The following is an 18,114-nucleotide window of genomic DNA, read 5'->3' as shown; positions in this document are numbered from 1 at the left end:
CCCCCCCTCCGGGCGGGCCCCAAAGACACAATGATAGACGCCTCGAACTCGCAACACATACTGCTCTGATTTACATACAGCCGGCTCGTCACGTGGTCCCCAGCCCCAGTGGATCCCCTGGCGCGAGGCCCTGTCCTGTCCCCATCGGCTCCCGCTCCCCGCCCAAAACGCCACAGCATCCGAATGCCTTGAGCATGCCGGCCGCGTCCTCGAAATACGACAGTGCAAGCCCCAAAGCAACGATGCGACGTCGCCCCAGTGTGCACACGGTAAACCTCTGTTTTACGGCCGTGTCTGTGTGTATGTATCCCCTGACTTCCGGCCTGGCGCAGCCGCGGCGGTGGCGGTGCCTCGCGCCACGCCAGCCTCACCCGGCCGGTGCAAGGGAGCGCAACAGGCCGACCGCCCGGCCCGGGGGGCTTCCCTCCCCGCGCCCAGGAGCCCCTGGAGTTGCAGTCCCGCCGCCGGCCGACGCTCGCTCCAGGGCAGGAAACAAAGCCAGCGCGATTTATTAGGGCCCGACGACACGCGCGACCACGGGGGGCTGGTCCCGCGCGACCAGTTTTTAAAAGCGATCCCAGAAACTTGCGCAACATTTTGGAGGCAAATGTGGTCGTGTCACGAGCGCAGTTCTGGGAACAGCTCGACAGGGACATGTGCTGCCACATATATATAAGGTCACAATCCCATAGTCCCGTATTTTTGACTGTGGAGGTAAACCATGGGGTGCTGATGGAACACCATATTTTATTGGAGTCCGTACGACGGCGGCACTCACGAGCGAGCGTGGCCATAGGCGTGGTGCGGCGTCGCGTGGCGGGGCGCCGCCCGCAGCCCGCCGCAGCCCGCACGCGGCGAAGCGGTGGGTGACTCGGCACTTCAGCATCAACCGGCAAAACGAGAGCCAACAGTCGCAACATTTCGGGGGTCAAGGAAGGAGGAGGAGATGGGGGAGGGGCGGGCATCATTAGTGCGCGGGGCGCGGGGAGACAGAGGAGACGCGCGTTCATTTCGGGCCCAATAAACACTCGCGGCAAGCAAGGGGCGCGCGGGACGCGGAGTTATTTGAGGAGGAACGCGCGGTCACGAGTCCGGGAAGCCGGCCCTGTCCGCGCTACACGCAATATAACCACACGCCCCGCCCCGCCCCGCCCCGCCGCGTCGCCTCCTCCCGCCCAAGGACGCGCCGCTTCGGCCGGATGGTGGCCAACGCCAACGGGCGCGAAGCGTCCATGGCAGTGTTGTGCTGTTCGCGGGCCGAGCCGAGCCGAGCCGGCCAGAGATGTGCCGGGCCGCGAGCCGTCATCATGAGTTCTCATGGCAGCGTCACACGCATGCTAGCCGCCTCCCCTCCCCTCATCATAGGCGTCCTGCACAAGGGGGGGTGGGGGTGGGGGGTACAAATACTATGGTCCACTATGGGGTTCAGGATAACCCAAGCAGTTCAAATCTAATCGTTTTGGGTACCCCGTAGTATAAGTTTGTACCCCCCTCCCCCTGCGCCTAGGACATGTGGGCACAATCTCTTATCTGGTGGGTGGGCGGGCGAGCGCGGCGTGGGCGCCAATGTGCCAATGCGAGCCAAAGGGCCGCCGCCGGCCGGCCGGCCCCCGGTGCTGTTAGAACAGCCGGAGAGCATCACGCGGGCTTGGTTGGGGAAGGTGCGGGGGGGGGGGACGCGGCGTGCTGGCCGGCCTGGTGCAGAGCTGCAGGTTGTGCTGTGGCAACGTCACGACCGCCGCGAACGCCCCCCCTCCCCCCACCCTTAAACCCCTTTTCCAACGCGCTGCTAGAGTCCACCGCGACCGCGACGAGCGCGTCTTCCGCGAAGCTCAGCACAAACGAAAACGCCGCGCTATCAGTGTGTTCGTGTGCATTACTTCCAGGAGCACGCGTTGCACGTGTGTTTACCGAGAGTACCTACACCCAGAGAATACGGTCCGGGGTTGCCGGTCTGCTTATGGACTGCCTGCCTGTGGACTCCAGTGATGTTCGTGACCCTTTTGGAACCCCCAAATATTTGCCCCCCCCCTAAAATTTACGTGGTATGGATACGGCCCCTAAAAGGATCATCTAGAAAGTGTTCTCCTGTAATTCGCCGTCACGAAAATGAAACTGACTAGCTCAGACTCTGCAAAGCTCTCATAGCGCCTGGTGGGTAGGCAATATCTCGCATGTAGTGCATGGCTGTATTGCAGGGTGGCCTACCCCGAGTATCGCAGGCGCCCTGCACCAGAGTGACTTGCCGAATGAATCTGAGAAAAACAGACGCATCTTGTGGGCGACCCCAGCGGTGCATGTGGCCCCTGCTGCATGGCCGACGACAGACCGCACAACCCGCAGCAGTGCGGCGTATTCTCTGATACACTCGGTGCACGCTGTGGCCACCACACCCGGCCCGCCGGCTCGCTATCGCCGGCTCGCGTATAGAATCCTGAAGCACACTCCCCCACCCCCTCCACTCAGCGGTTGGGATCATAGATATGGCTGGGATGCAGGGACCGAAACAATGGCAAACAGCTCCAAACTGCGCTACGAGGGTGGGTACGACTGGGCAGTTATTTCGAAATTAATTAGCGAAACTAGCATTAAATTCCAACCATCTATGATGTCCTCCTTCCGGTTCCACGAGTTTCGTCTCCACGGAATACCATAATACACGCCCTCAGCAGCTCTAACCGTCTGGACTCCGGCGACAGCTTGACACGGGACACGGGGCCCATTGCGGTACGTAACGGACGTAGTGGAACCGGATTTCGGCAGATCCTGCTGCCACGGCTGCGTCCACGCCCGTGAGGATAACACCCGGAACGCCCGGCCCGCGGGTGGCCCATACCCATACCCTCCACGGGCAGGGCCGTCCTCAGGGCGATCTCTCGTGGGTCAGGGACGGGCCGGGCCTCTGGCCGGGCCGGGCGAACGAGGGAGGCTATCGCATGTCCCCCACATGACACTAACGGCGCTAGATGACATTGGAGACCGGACCGGGCACTGCTGCCAGTGTCTACGATCGGCAGCCGCGTGAGGGTGGCGCAGGCGAGGGGTCCTTCACAATAAACTCTAGCGTACACCAATTTTTCTGTTTTTCTTGATTTTTTCTGATTTTTTTCAGTTTTTTTTCTGACTTTACGATGATTTTTTCTGATTTTTCTGTGATTTTTAAATGATTTTTTAAATGTTTTTTTCTGATTTTTTCGTGATTTTCTAAGGATGTACACTGATTTTTTTGAGTGAAGAACCCCTCGGTCGCAGGGCCTCGTGAACCAGCACGAGAACCCGCCGCGCAGGCCAAAGGGGTGTGCATGCGGACAACAACGCTACTTTATTATTTACCGATTCTTTTTGGTGCCGCCACGCGTTGGGCGAGAGAGCGATGCAAAGCTGGCCGGTCTCGTGCCGGTTTCTCCAAACGCTTTACCGCAACTTGAAGTCAGGATCTGAGCCTGCCTGAGCGTACGTGCCCCCGAGGAGCGGGGCCCGCCGTCGGGCGACCACGCCAAAAATGTAAAGGTCATTTGTGTATGGTGCTCTCAAGTCAAGGCCGTTGACGTCGCTGCTTATCGCTATCGGGGCTAGTTTCTTCCGCAAAGAAAATGTTAAATTGACAAAAACAACGGACGTCAAATGACCGATTCTTTATTTTACCAGAATCATACTGCTGAAAACTTCTTCTTCTCGCGACTGCCGCTGCGGCGCTGGTGCAACAGTGTGGCGGGTGGTCACTCATGACTGACAGCGACAGCCCCCCCCCATGCCGGCCAGTCAATGGAGATGTGCTGCATGACGCCGACAAGCCACGCCCGCCTCGCCCAGCAAGCCGCGACTCGCTTCGCGTGGCTAGCAAAGCAATTGAGCCAATCGGCTAGGCACGTCGTCGGGATGGGACCCGCGTCTGGCGCACGCCAGTGTGAACGCCAGCGGTTGGATTCGGGTCGCAGTATGACAAACGTTGACGCTGATGCTTCAACATTTTAATTTTTTTCGTGCGGCTGGGTCACGACTAACCTTGGTCAGTCAGCTCTGCTGGGCTGGGCCACCACCTTAACCCAGAAAAAAAAATAATGAAAAGCAGTAGCAGCCATCGAGCGCTGCACTCGGGTGCACTGCTGCAGAGCTCTTGCAGCTAATCCGAAAGACCTCAACCCATACCAGGCCCGGGTTGGACATACCCGCCAACGAAGAACGAAACATCTTAAGGACACTACAAGTGCCGAGCGCGAGCGGCCGGGGGGGTCCTCTCGCGCCCTGCCGATCGATTATCGAACACCTGCTGAAGAGCACGCCAAAGAGACATCACTATAAGTGCGGTGACAATATGGTACTGCCCAGCCGCCAGTGCATCGGGGGCACCCCTCTCACCACCCGTGTGTGTACGGCTACCCGGCCACTGACCCGTTGTCGCAGACCATAAACGGAGAGGTGCAGCTAAAAAATTCGCCGTGTGACGACAGATATAAAGGACGGGGATGGTGTTTTGGGGGGCCCAAACGCTCGGGCTTTGTTCCGTGACGGCACCGAGGGATGCGTTTTGCTATCGACCGACGCGCGGCGTGTCCTCGGCCGCGGCGGGCCGGACCGGGCCGGGCGGTGTTTGGGGCGGCTGGGGTTTAGCCGCCGGGGTCCTGAGCCGCCAAGGCCACCCAAGGCCGCGGACGATGTCACCCCGGCCGTCACCGGGGCCGAACCCCACGACGACGACGGCGTGAATCACCCACCGACCATCTTATCAAATTAAATTGAAATGTTTACGATACTGCACACATAGTTGCGGGGGGAGAAACACCGCGTTTGTTTCTCCCACTGTAGACGTGCGTCAGACTACTAGCGTCAGGCGTAACAGAGGCTTCGGGCAAAACACTGTCCCACCAAGACGCGCCTGCGCAGAGGGCACCCATGGCCCGGGGCGCTGTTTGCTCCGTGTGTACTTTCGGCTAACAGAATCAGAAAACGAACGGGAAGAACATGAACGTTCCTGATTGGTCAAACACCTTTTACCTCTATGCCCACCATCCTTCTTCCTCTGTTTAGCTGGAGTACACTGTATCTTTATCTTAAAACGTTCTGCGAGTGTCAAGTTATAGTGCGAGCCGACAACGCGCGCGCCCGCGGGCCCCGCGGGTTTGTTTTATTTTTATTTTCGCACTGAGAAAAATATTTCTTCCCGCGCACTAAACGTTCGTCTAATGCTCCCGACTTTTGTCCCAGCTCGAAATGAGATAGTGCCCTGCCCAGCCCTGCCTTTGAGTTGCTGTGCTCTAAATTTCCTTTACCTGGGATGCTACGTTTAGCTCCCAGATAGTGCAACGAAAAAGCGTCGAGTCAGTGCACTTGCTGCTGGAGCGATATTGGCAAATCCCTGGAGTGATACACGATATGGGCTTCGCTATCGCCCGTTTGTCGGGCAGCTCGTTACTGTATCGCACGTGGTCACCGGCCCGGCCGCGATGCGCCGCCGCCGCCCGCCGCGCTGAGCTGGCACGCGCTGCGCTCTGGCACGCGTCCAGACCGGTCTCTATCCGCAGCACACACGCCCCCCACGGACTGCACCTGCAGACGGCAGCAGCGCGTGTGTCGATAGAGGCAATAGAGGGCAAGGATAGCAGCAATAGCAGCAGAATCCCCGCGGCGGAGCTTGACGGGGGGAAATTTCCCTTATTCCACGGGGGCGCGGCGGCAATGCGATCCCGACCGGATCCCGATGCAAACAGCGCCATGTGTGCCCGGGCACAACAGTTTACTTTGGGCGCGTGGCGGGCGGAGAGAGACGCCGCCGCGGTGCGTCGAGTGGGGTCGCGATAACGATCGAGATTATGCTTTGACTTTACGCCGGCTTCCTCACCGATTCGAGGAATTACGCAGCGGTTTATTGTTGCACCAGTGTTTCAGGGTCACGCGTAAGACAAGAGGGTGAAGGGCGGTTTATAGGGCCTCGCCGCGAACAATCGTCAGGCAAAGAAACGGGGGGCTGTTTCGTCGGGAGTGTTGTCTTAAAAGGGGGATGAAGAGGCTGTCAATGTCTAATACCCTCCTCCTCTCCCTCTTTCTTCGAGTGGCCAGAACCCCGGCATGTTTTGGGGGGTCCCGCCCGGTCACGCCAACACTCCCCTCTGCCTCCCCCTCCCCTCCCGCTGCACCTACCCCCTCCCTCTCCGACCTCACGTTCGCTCACGGACGTCAGTCGCCTCGCCCCCCTCGGGTCCTCAAGTAAGCCTAGGGCTGCCTTAACCAAGAAACTGGACCAGAACATCCGCTGAAAGTAGACGCCGCGAGCTGCCAGATCCCAGTCGCCTCAGCTCCAAAAGTATTTACGTGTTTCCGCGTGCCGGAGCCACGTCCGAGCACTGGCCGACCGCTGTGCCGGCGAAGGATTCAGCGTGAATGTACAGGTTAGGTTTACGGGGGTAGCATGCATCGGGGGGGCTTCTGACCGAGAATAAGTCCAAGTTTTAGCTGTGATAAGGGCCAAATAATGATTCATGACACTCAAACGGCACTGTTCTGGCGTCAATGCCACTCCAAGGCCTTCGTGGCCGCGGCCCCCCCGGCGGTACAGCGACTGTCAGGCTGCCTCAACCGCAAGGACGGACGGGTTGTCATCCCGAACGGAAGGTACTCACAAGTTGAACAGCTTCGATACGACGCTGGCTGAATCCCTGGGGTTGGGGTTCCCCACCCGCTTGGAGGAATCCATGTCTCTAGTCCGTTGTCCGCGTTCGTCCTACCGCGCACTCGCACGGCTACTGGGAAGTGATGGCAGCGGCTCCGCGGGCCTCTTTCGGGCCCAACGCCATCTCTCGGACTGACCGCGACCGCATCGACCGAATCGCGTGAGCCGCGAGACGCGTCGTCGTGGGCCGCGGGCCCGACGGCCGGCCGTCTTCCCCCTCCCCCCCATCCGTTGTAGTGTTAGCAATCAGGATGGTTTGGTTAGCCATTGAGTGAAAATGCAATATTCACCAGGAATATACATTCACTTTTATTAAAGCCACAACAAAACAGTTTATCAGTTAATTTTTCAGCAAAACTTTGCAATACAATCTGTTTTTAAAAAATGCAACATGACTTAAACGTTTACAAACGTAAGATGTCAAACCACATTTTTGAAGAGTTTGCGTCTTACAATAGAATTCATTTAAACAAAAGTCCAAGCAGTTGAGACAAGCCTCAATGGCCTCAATAATGGCCTCTAAGTCTTATAATAGGGGCACTATATGACTTGAGAATTTTTCCAATGATAGGTAAGATAGAAGATTAATACATTCACCTTAACTTAAATCACTGAGGGATTGAACCCCATTCACAACACATTACCCAAAATAATACCTTGCAATTAAAACAAACATGGTTTATCATGCTGAGTCTGGTGAATGGTACAAGAGTGGAAGTTCTACTGCCCAGCATAACCATATGAATAGTCATGTTGGATTCAACATGATTTAAAATCATAATAGTGGAGAGGTATACAACAACTTAAACACAGCTACTACCAAGGAAAGAGCAGTTTCATGCATTACAATTGAAAAAAGAAGATAAAAAAAAATAAGACCCTTTAAAAATAAGAACCAGTATTAAAAATTAAAATGTAGACAGCAATATTTCATAAAAACAGAACACAGAAAATTGTTAAAGTCCGAGCATGGCATTTGTAATCAATCAAATCAATATTCATTCAAAACCTCAGAAAATTCTGTCTCAAAATTAACATTTCTTTTCAGTGTGCTGAAAAGACATACAGTATAATTGGCACAGGTCATTTCATTTAATATGTCATTCAATTATGTCATGGACACACATTTCAGTTCATTGTGGAAAAAATGAAGCACCCAAAAAATCCATAAGTTATGACACCGTGGTAAACCAGTGTATGACACTGAGAGATAAAGCATTGAAGACAATGTTATGATAAATATCACCAAAAGCTATAATTAAGGCTATAAACAAATTACAACCTTAATTACTATGCACAAAACACAACTTTACAAACAATGATAGAATAAGATAAATAATATGGTAACTTGGCACATAGCCTGTTGTACTTTGGCATCAGTAAACGTTCTCACAATCCATATTTGTTGTCAAGATAGAATAAAAAACCTGTATCCCCATAAACACTCGGAATTTATTAGTCACCTTTCACTAAATATTTTATGAAAGTATAGTATGACTATAGGATTTTACCAATCAAAGCCTTTCTTAAAATACCATTACAACATAGGTGTGTCACATGTTGAGCTGAAGGTCTTCTAAACCAATTTGGTGCCAAATAAATAATAAACATAATTATAGAGAGCTGAAACCAGCTTATATAACATCATTTTGCTATTTTATAAAGAAAAAAAAAAAAAAAAAACTAACAAACTTCAAAACTTATAGTTTTAAGAATTATCATTTTGAATTCTTCACTTTAAGTGATACTGATGCAAGGCTACAGAAATATTTATACCGATAAAAACCCATGACATAAAGACCAGAAAAACAAAAGTAGGACTCAGAACCAGTACCTTTCTGTACATTTGGAAGATTTTAGTACCTATGAGGCATTTAGTCCTACCTTGGTCTTTCCAGTTAGTATTTGTCCAAATGCAATCAAACTACAGGAATTGGCAAATAAAAATCACACTTGCACATTGATTCTGCCAAGAATTACATTGGAAAATCTTTTGTAAACATAAAAGCTTGAAATTTAATTTCATAAGCAATTTAGACAATACAGGGGAGTATTTTAAATTTATTTAAAGGTGAACATTAAAAATATCACAGTAACCTACTGAGTGGTTGAGGTCTGTGAGCCAGGCTCAGGAGAGGGAGAAGGATCATGACAAATCCTTGAAGTCATTTCTTGCAGAGGTTCAAGTTCTCTAGGGCCTACAAGATCGAACTCACGGATAAAATAGTAAAAATGTTTATAACATGTATTAACGTGAGGTTCCTAAGGAAGAGAGATATCAGAACATTAGATTTAATAAGTTGAATGTGGAAGAGTTAATTGTGAATAGGATACTCACTGCTCCAATTGCAACTATTCTGTCAAAATGGTGTATGTACACATGAACGAAGACTCTGAAGAGTCTTGTAAGAATTTTCCTGCACAAAGCTAGGAAAGTTTTCGGGAAAGGTATATCTGCAAAGAAACGTGTAAGACAGTTACAGTAAAATTATTGCACACTGATTACATTATTAGATTATTCAATACAACTTACCTGTGGAGACAGGAAATAAGTTTTCATTATTGATTTGTGTCTCAATCCAGTCCATAAGTAAGGAAACATATTGCGGAGCTGGTAAGGGAGTGGGCTTCTTGTACTTGTTACCATCTGCCCAGAGGTACTCAAACTTTGGTCCACCAGACATTGTTGGACATGATGTTTCCAAACAGTATTCTGCTACTGTTCCATATATTAAATTGATACGATTAAAGAAGTCGACGACTAGAACAGACAAAATCAGATTTAAATTACAATATCAAAATCATGTAAGCATGTGAAGACAAAGCAACAATTACATTTGAACTAAACTAACTGTGATGAAACACACCATGAACAGCAATCCAATCATTGATTTCTTCCCCAGGTGGAAGTTTCACTACGGCTCTCAAATTAATACCAGAGTTGAGTGAGGCTTGGGCTTGCTTATACAGGGAATAGCGCAGCGTACCAGGTGAAAACTTTTTCTTTGGTCTAAATGTCTGGAAAAGATCAAAGGATAAAATATTGGATTTTAGTCACATCTGTCAAGGAGCGTTGGTGAACTGCTTTTGTTTGAAATTAAATCATCATAGTTCTACGAATTTCGTACCTTGCCTTTCTGGAAAAACTCCACAAATCCATTTAGGGCCATGATGGTTTTAGGTTTGAGGTTGAGATGCTGTCAAAAGTTTATCACATCAACTCAGCCATAACCTAAAACCATTTCACGCAAATTGCAAAATTTCCAGATTCTAAGAGTTGGGATTACGGTAAATGACACACTCCACTGATTGATGCAGACGAGGTATTTTGCTTACTGTGCAATGACAACGATGATTTTTGGGTATATTGACAACTTTTTTGGGGCGTTTTTTTCAGATAAGAGGCCAACGGGCGACACCGGAGAAGCCGATATGACGTCATGATAGTCGACTTAACTCAAATCACTACGTTGTACAAGGCGCATTTCAAAAACTTCCCCCTCTCACTCTTACTTTACGCCCCTCGCTACCCCTCGCCCTTGTCCGTTTAGCCTCTTTTCTTTGCAGTGCTTAAGCACAAAACCTAGACGGCATGAAGGAATGTACGAATTTTCGATGAACCTTGTGGTTTTACTCTTTGTTGTACTGCTACCTTGTTGTTAAGGTAAGCATTTTCCGCTACTCCAATTATTCATTCAATATGATGTGACTGTGTGGAGTTCTATTCTTTGTGAAGGTTTTACTGTGCTCTGTGCTCTAGCTGTAACATGATTCCAAATCTGGATGGAATGATGATAAAGGATTAACACTCTCTCGCTCTTAAATGAAAAATAAAGTAAATTAAAGCACAATTGAATTTCAGAGTTCCCTGATATATGTCATTCATTATCTAGATGTTCATGCTCATGAATTGAAAATGGGCTCCTCTATCACGATTAGACACTCTGTACTGTAGTAGGTAACCACGCTTCAAGACACTTAATTTTCTTATCAATCGACTCCATCAGTCATATCAGTTATGTCTCACTTAATAGTTACTTGTCAGTTGTCATTACATGTTTCAACTGAGAGTTAGCGAATTATGTATAAAGCGTTAATGGACTTTGACCTAATTAATCATCTGTTGCAGGAAAATTCACCAAGAAGACTTGAAAATTTTACTTTCAAGATGGCATGTCCTTCGGTTGATAAGAATCTTTTGCCAATGAAGGCTCACTATTTCCTGTTTAATGCAGGATCAGCACCGATAGTCCCTTTCTTGCCTGTTTATGCCAGACAGTTGGGATTTTCGTCATTTGTTGTTGGAAACACATATGCGGTGTTACCAATATTTGGAATGCTTTCTAAACCACTGTTTGGAGCTATTTCAGACTACTTTAAGCAACAGAAATTTCTTTTTTTGTTGTTCCAAGTAAGTGCAGAAATGTTCTTTCATGCATTTTGTTAAATCATCATTGTACTTCAAATTGGAATCTGTTTCAGCTTTTGTCTGCTATTGCTCTCTTCACCATTCAATTTCTGCCTGAGGTTCCCACTAAGTCTCCTGTGGAGTTTCACTGTCATCAAGAGTCATTTCTAGTAATGTGTAACAATGTTGATCCAGCTGCCATAGACCGTGTTGAAAAAGCATCCTTACAAAATGGCACTGTTCTCTGTAAAGTATGTCTAAATGTCTAGTTTTCTTTTGAAAATTACAATGCCTTTGAAACTTGGAAGTTTCGTTGAGGTAAAACTAGAATTCATGCTTAACCAATTGTTCTATTTCTAGGTCCAGTGTGAAATAGGGAATAACAGTAGCTTTTACGAAGACCTTTGTTCTGATTGGCATGTAAACAATGGATATTGCAAAAATCCTGAAGCATTGCCGGCTGGCTCACCAACCATACCTGTTGGATCAAAAATATTAGAAATGACTGCAGAACTGCCTATGGTTCACTATGTTAGGGTATGTTTGGTAGTTTGCTAAGTAGTAAATAACTGAAACATTGATTGGTACTTTCTTTAACTAGTAACTTGTGTCTAACTTATTTCCGCAGCAAGGAAATTGTTCTTTCTTCAAGGTTCATAATGCAATTTTACCCAATGCCAAACCTTTAAATCCTTATTGTGATGTCACTTTGCAAAAGCTTCAGTGTAATGCTGTTTGTGACAATTCTGCTGTCATGGATCTCATTACAAGACCTGCTGATGATAATTACTCTCCAGCTTTATCATATCAGTTCTGGCTTTTCTTCCTTCTCCTTATTGTTGCCTGGAGTAGCATGGCTGTGGTTGGCAGTGTTGGGGATGCAATTTGCTTTGGCATGTTAGGTAAGCAAGATTTACTATCATGATGAGAGACAAATAGCTCATTGGTCAATTGTTCAAGGTAGTTTTTTCTTTCTAGGTGACAAGCCAAACCATTATGGTCAGCAGAGACTGTGGGGAGCTGTGGGATGGGGTCTCTTCACTCTTATTGCTGGTGTTCTTGTTGATGAACTCAGCAAAGATAAATTCAAGAAAGACTACACGATTGCCTTCTACATTGTCGTAATTAATGTTTTATTGAGTATTGTTGTATCTTATCAGTTGAAGGTAAAGCACCTTTGTTTGTTTTTAAAATGTTTATCACCATGGACCACTGATTTTTGTGTTAACATCTCATTTATCTCAAATTTACTTTCTTATTATAGTATAGTCAGACTCATATTTCAAGAAATATCTTGCGCGATGTGGGATTGATGTTCTCTGAGGCACGAATTCTTATATTCATTGCATGGTGTATTATTGTTGGTATTAATACCGGTATGCTCTGGCAGTTCTTGTTCTGGTAGGTGCCCCTTCATTCCAATTACATAATTTTTTAAAGAAACTGTAATTCCTTTTTTGTAAACATTTTGGAAACTGTTTATTTTAGGCACCTGGAAGACTTAGCAGGTGTTGATACGAAGTGGATCAAAGCCTTGCAAGGCTTAGCTGCTGGTGTTCAGTGCTTTGGGGGAGAGCTCCCATTCTTCTTTTTATCAGGTACTCTTAACAAAAATATTTTGTGTCATTGATTATGTTCTTTTTACAAGCAATGTATTATTAGCTGTTCTCTTCTCATTTAGGCTGGATCATAAAACGTCTGGGTCATATTCATGTCATGACACTGGTTTTACTGTCCTTTGGTGTTCGATTCATCCTATACTCTGTGCTAACAAACCCTTGGATGTGTCTACCGATTGAGCTTCTCCAAGGTGTCACATTTGGCCTGTTCTATTCAACTATGGCATCATATGCAAGTATTTTATCAGTGCCTGGCACTGAAGCAACTGTTCAGGGTCTTGTTGGGGCTGTATTTGAAGGAGTTGGTAAGTTCTTAATGTTGTATAACATACTATCTTGTTAAAATGCATAGACATATTTACCACCGATTGTTTCATCTATTGTTTTAGGAGTATCCTTAGGAAGCTTCATTGGAGGTGTAGTTTTCTATGCCTACTCTGGTGCTGTCATGTTTGGAATATTTGGAGGGCTTTCTATTGTGCTTGCAATACTACATGCTGTAATCCAACACTACCTTTCTAAACAACCCACGTCACCTTCTAGAGATAAAGGTATGGTATATTTTTACAAAATTATGAACTCTTAATTTTGTATACAATTTCAGGTCATTCAGGATGGGTCTAAACTAACTAGTACTAACTTTGGGTGAAGCTATATATGACATTTGGTATTCTGGTAAAATTGGTAAATGGTGTTTTATGAGAAACCAGGTTATGTTATATGGTGTTGGCTGCGCACTGCATTTTATAACAATTATGCCTACTCTTCTAAATCCTTCTTTGATGTTTTACGCTTAAAGAAAGTATGTGACTGGCTGCTTTAGTGGCTGCTACAGATACTTGTCATTTGTCATTGTATTTTTCTTCTGTGTTGTTGAATGCAAAACAAATCTAGTTTACACTGTATGCGTATCTGGATAGAAATAGATTTTTAAAGGATTGTTAAGATTACAAGTAATATCCTTTTTTCAAAAACAATTTTTCATCTTTTTTAATTATCTAAATATAAACTTCACTTTCTCTCGTTACTCTTTATTTTCAGAGAGTAGTGTGAACCGTGCCAATAATGAAGAGCAGTTAGAGAGGTTTGTTAATGAGACCAATTTGTTTGTCCAGGATATTGCATGCTGCTTGTACTTTTGATCTTGTGTGACCAAGCAAAAATTACTCTGTGATGAATGTAGACAATGTATTTCCTTGCACGTGCCTACAGTGTTACAGCGCGGGCACAGAAACACATGGTACCTACCTGTATCGGTTAAAAAGTTTTCACCATAGGCGGCAGAGATAATTTTAAAAAACAAAACAAAACAATAACACGTCAGTGAGCCTCTGTGTCAATGAGGCTGAGATTTGAAATTCAGGATTGGCATGTTCACAATGTGTTGTTTTTTTTGTTTGTTTGCCATGTCCCCAACCCCTCATTTCGTTTTGAAATAAGGGGGTCAAATTAGTATATAAAATAGTACAAGGTATGCATGCCTACTTTTGCGCTGTTTTGTAATGTGGTGTTCCCCTGACTTTTCTTTACTCTCAGTCTCTTTGTAAAATCCTCTCATACCATGCATGTTTAATGACTGCAGCTTTTTGTTGGTTTATTGTAAGCTGTGACATAATATTCAAGCGTAAAATTATTGGGGATCTAAGGTTTTCATCTATGGTTAAAATACTGCAGTTTTCATTTTATTGTATTATCCAAATATTTACTTATTGACATTTTTTTCAGGCTTCAAGACAGTACGGTATGCCCCACCGAATGAAGCAAATGAAACTTGTGATGATCAACAAATTCTTACTGCAACCTGAGAAGATCTAAACTTTTGGCCACATTCGTAAGAGCGGATATTCCATTGAGTGCCCTTTTATATCATCGTGTAGTAAAAATCTTAAATTTTCCCTCTCCTTCGCCATATTTTTGGGTGTGATCACTTATGTTAAGTATTTCTATTTTAAAAAGAAAGTTTCTTTCCTTAACTTTGCCCAGAACTTTATTCATTCCAAAATTTGAAGAGTGTGTGAAGCAAAATGTCCTGGAGACTGCAACTAACTTTATCTTAAGTGCCTTTGTGTGTGAAAATGCAGTAGACCATTTGTTGTGTGATTGTAAGTCAACACAATTTTTCAATCAAATGTGACTTTGTGATATGTTGGACTGCTTGAGTAGGTAAGAGTTCAAAAATCAGTGTTGTAAAATTGCCTTTTTTTACTTATACATTTTAGGAAATAACTTGCTTGGAAAAAATATTAAAGTTACTGAGCTTTTTATCTAAGACTGGATCCCACTTAACAGGGTTATGTATTTTTTAAAAATTATTGGGAAGGAGATGTTAATTAACTACCCAAAACAAATTTAACAATGGTTTTATTTTTGTGCAGTCTAGTTTGTGCAATCTTCTCTAAAGAATCTGTAATGGCAAGCAATCTACAATGACGAAGTCAAACCATGCTCAAACGATTCACCAAAGTTTAAATCTATTTTCATTTAAATAAAAGTTATAGATAAGTTTATCTTGCTTTAACTTTTGATTTTCTATCGATGGGTTGTAAAGAGTGCAGTGCAACATTGCCAAAGAAATAGAATCAATTTTGTTCAAGTCCCAGAGGGACACCAGTCAGTGTAGAGGAGTAAGATTCTTTTTTGTCTTCTGAATTTTATAGACATTTATATGAAGGGACTGACAACTTGGAACATGTCCTTTGCAGTCATTTCGGCCAAGAAGTCTAAAGTAATTTTCATAAGGCCTACATTCTTCAATATTGTTAAACAATATTGTTGACACCTCAACAGTTTAATTTTTTACTGTGTACCTTTTTTTTTTTGCCCAATAGGCTGACTTTAGAGGAGCGTGTAGGGGATGCGTAGAGGAATGTTCTGACGTTGCAGGACATTTTGGGTGCAGGTGCGATATTTGAAGTGAGCGCCTGGTGGTTGGGGCGTGACACAGCCTCTGTGGACGGCTAAGGGTAGGCCTTGTCAGAAAGGGAGTTCGCAGAACGCGTCGCTCTTGTCCCGTATAACACAATGCTCAGGTAGAATGAGGACTTGTCTCCTCGATAACACCCTTCCAGCCACAGGACCGTTGTCTCACATTCCGGAAGATTTTTGCCTACTGACAGGGCGCTTACTTAAAATTGCATTTTTAACTATTCGTCTGCGAATCCAAAGTGTTACATATCAAAACACTCCTCTAGATACCCCCAAAGTCTGTCAATTGGCTCAAGAAACACCTTGTATGTACAGAAATGTAAAAGCTGATGTTTGATTGCTTTAAATCTTTTCCCGTTTTACAGCACTACTAATTCTACGAGATCATTTTCAGCTTATGATAGTCCTTCTTTCTTTCTGTGATGATCATCATTATTTCCAAGAAGCTCTTCGTACCAGGTGGCTGATTTAACCCCGCGCACTTTTGTACTCATACTGTGCAGCGTGCGGACGGGTTTGACGATCGTCGCTGACCACGACGGCTTACACTCTAGATGTTAAGGGACAATTTTGTTCCATAAAAGGTAACGGTTTTAGGTACATAACTGTCCCTTTACATTTAGAGTGTACGGCCCCGACCGGATAGGGATAGGTGACCCGCCTGCATGCGGTACAGTCTAGCTCTAAAAGTGTGCGGTATGAGGTATTTAGCCGATACGAAATCGGAAGGAAGAAGAAGCCCTGGAGCCAAACAAACCTTCAATTGTTCAGGTTTTAAGCAGACGAATTCATTGAACAATTGAAGGTTTGTTTGGCTCCAGGGCTTCTTCTTCCTTCCGATTTCGTATCGGCTAAATACCTCATTAATCAGCCACCTGGTCTATCATAATGACCTCTCTGTAATCAACGGCCGTCATGGGTTACCAAGTAGTTTCTAATTTTTTATGTTAAGGTTATACATTTGCTCAATATTGTTGAATAAGTGATCATCCAACCATTATGTACTAATATTTCATTACCTACTTTTTTGTGATTTTATCGTTTTACCTTTCGTGAGGTGGCCTGTGAACAAAATGATTTGGATCTCAAATAAATATATCCACTAAGCAGCTCCAGCTCATCATAGGTGCTTAGCATTCAAAAGCTTCTCGGAGAGTCAGTATTATATGTGAATTTGCTGGTTATGCCATGTGCAATTGTTTTCCTATAAATGTTTTCAAACAACTTTGTCTCATTCTTTCTCTTCGCCCTTCTGCCGACCTTCACTTGCCCTGCCCACGCACGGAATAGGACTTCCCTTCCCGTCAATCCGGAAGTTAGCCAAAGTGCAGCCCACTGCGGGCCTGCCGGCCCTGCCACAGCTTCGGTCGGTCCTCTTTTAATGTCATGGCATATTTATTCCTCATTAGGGGCATTAATCAGAGGCGGAGGCCAGCTGCCATTTCAGTTGCCCCGCGTTCTAGCATAGACCCCCGGACCTGGGATGAGGGGCGCGGGCTGAAGAAAAGGATTCAAACTGATTCGTTTATTAGGGCTTTTAGGCAAAGTTTACGCAAATTAAGAAAACGGAGGGGGAGGGGGCGGCTGCCGCTCTCACAAGCCCGGCCGGCCGGCGCAGCGCAGACGGGGACTTTCCTCTCAGAACAATGGCCAAGTTTGCCGCCAAACTCGACACGGAGTCCCGGCCCCGGCTAGGTCCCTGTTGGGGCCCCACCTCACCCCGCCCCACCCCGCCCCGCCCGATACAATGCCGGTAATGGTGGTGGTGGTGACCTCCGCCGCCGCGGGCCCGTGCACGTATCACCCAACACATTGCGGCTAATTTGGACTCTCTTAGCACAACACAACTCGCCCTTGTGTGCGCGTTTGGCCGAGTACTTGGCAAAGCGAAAGTGTCGGGAACGTGAAACGTGAACCCCGGTCGTTCGTTGACGTCGTCGCCATCGTGAACAGCCCGAGTCATTCCGCCCTCGATTCTGTTTGAACCCCTAGGCCGCCGCCCCCGCCGACCCCGCCGCCCCCGCCCGGCAGCGGCAGCCCTTCCGAGACGCGCGGGCTGCACAATAAGTAAAGGACCTCGTCCACCCCTTCCTTTCCCGTTCCGTCCCGTTCCCGGTCGCTTCTCTTGTCTTTGAGGGACGCGCTGGCAAACGAACCGTGCAGGTCTGGCAAAGTCGGGTGTTGTCGCTCTCCCTCTCCCCCTCCGCTCCGCGTGCCACCGCCCAGAGTCCGGCGCTGCTGTGGGCTCTGCGGTCGCATTGCCGGGGTGGCGCTGGGGCGCTGGGGCTGGGGCCCGGCCGGGCGGCAAAGCGGACCGAGGCGTCAACTCGCCAGTATTTTTAAAAAGATGGCTGCTCAAACGACCTCTCGGCTCGCAGCTGCTGATCTCTTGATGTGTGCTTTTGTGTGTGTGTGTGTGTGTGTGTGTGTGTGTGTGTGTGTGTGTGTGTGTGTGTGTGTGTGTGTGTGTTTAGGGTCGGGGGCTGGAGGCCTCG

General features: G+C 46.9%; 3 protein-coding genes across 5 annotated transcripts in view; 1 reads left to right on the top strand and 2 right to left on the bottom strand.

The window, feature by feature from the left end:
* Nucleotides 1–6,814, bottom strand: part of LOC113206953 (ATP-binding cassette sub-family C member 4) — a 14,195-nt gene extending 7,381 nt beyond the window's left edge. Inside the window, exon 1 of the mRNA XM_026423255.2 lies at nucleotides 6,618–6,814. Coding sequence (XP_026279040.1) covers nucleotides 6,618–6,691 — 74 coding nt within the window. The 5' untranslated portion in view covers nucleotides 6,692–6,814. The remainder of the gene's footprint in view (nucleotides 1–6,617) is intronic.
* LOC113206956 (major facilitator superfamily domain-containing protein 6) lies at nucleotides 6,180–16,843 on the top strand. 2 transcript variants are annotated; one of them, XM_052271047.1, is made up of 13 exons: nucleotides 6,180–6,386; nucleotides 10,065–10,331; nucleotides 10,797–11,078; nucleotides 11,150–11,326; nucleotides 11,436–11,612; nucleotides 11,704–11,977; nucleotides 12,054–12,241; nucleotides 12,340–12,476; nucleotides 12,564–12,673; nucleotides 12,757–12,999; nucleotides 13,084–13,245; nucleotides 13,736–13,778; nucleotides 14,420–16,843. In XM_052271047.1, the coding sequence occupies exons 3-13, from the start codon at nucleotides 10,836–10,838 to the stop codon at nucleotides 14,451–14,453; spliced, it is 1,788 nt and encodes a 595-aa protein (XP_052127007.1). In that variant the 5' UTR covers nucleotides 6,180–6,386; nucleotides 10,065–10,331; nucleotides 10,797–10,835; the 3' UTR covers nucleotides 14,454–16,843. The 2 variants fall into 2 exon arrangements, with proteins under 2 accessions (XP_052127007.1, XP_026279048.1); XM_026423263.2 differs by lacking the exon at nucleotides 13,736–13,778 and having other exon boundaries at nucleotides 6,183–6,386.
* Nucleotides 6,953–10,099, bottom strand: LOC113206957 (MOB kinase activator-like 3). Of its 2 annotated transcripts, XM_026423266.2 has the most exons (6): nucleotides 10,004–10,099; nucleotides 9,796–9,899; nucleotides 9,535–9,685; nucleotides 9,201–9,428; nucleotides 9,006–9,121; nucleotides 6,953–8,929 (listed from the first exon to the last, which is right to left on the bottom strand). In XM_026423266.2, exons 2-6 carry the CDS (start codon nucleotides 9,835–9,837, stop codon nucleotides 8,765–8,767), a joined length of 702 nt encoding a protein of 233 aa, XP_026279051.1. In that variant the 5' UTR covers nucleotides 9,838–9,899; nucleotides 10,004–10,099; the 3' UTR covers nucleotides 6,953–8,764. The 2 variants fall into 2 exon arrangements, with proteins under 2 accessions (XP_026279051.1, XP_026279050.1); XM_026423265.2 differs by having other exon boundaries at nucleotides 9,796–10,072.
* Nucleotides 16,844–18,114: the final 1,271 nt, after the last annotated feature.

Source organism: Frankliniella occidentalis, unplaced genomic scaffold, assembly GCF_000697945.3.
Source record: "Frankliniella occidentalis isolate FOCC.00 unplaced genomic scaffold, Focc_3.1 Scaffold147, whole genome shotgun sequence".
Classification (NCBI taxonomy): domain Eukaryota; kingdom Metazoa; phylum Arthropoda; class Insecta; order Thysanoptera; family Thripidae; genus Frankliniella; species Frankliniella occidentalis.
The sequence above is the reverse complement of the archived record's forward strand: the minus strand, read 5'-3'. Positions and strand labels throughout refer to the sequence as shown.

Coding starts and splice junctions, on each gene's coding strand:
- LOC113206957 (XM_026423266.2), bottom strand. CDS start 9,837: ATGGCCCTAAATGGATTTGTGGAGTTTTTCCAGAAAGGCAAG. Junction 9,429..9,534: donor TGATTGGATTGCTGTTCATG/GTGTGTTTCATC, acceptor TGTCTGTTCTAG/TCGTCGACTTCTTTAATCGT. Junction 8,930..9,005: donor GAATAGTTGCAATTGGAGCA/GTGAGTATCCTA, acceptor TCTCTTCCTTAG/GAACCTCACGTTAATACATG.
- LOC113206956 (XM_026423263.2), top strand. CDS start 10,836: ATGGCATGTCCTTCGGTTGATAAGAATCTTTTGCCAATGAAGGCTCAC. Junction 11,327..11,435: donor ATGGCACTGTTCTCTGTAAA/GTATGTCTAAAT, acceptor TTCTATTTCTAG/GTCCAGTGTGAAATAGGGAA. Junction 12,674..12,756: donor CCCATTCTTCTTTTTATCAG/GTACTCTTAACA, acceptor CTTCTCATTTAG/GCTGGATCATAAAACGTCTG.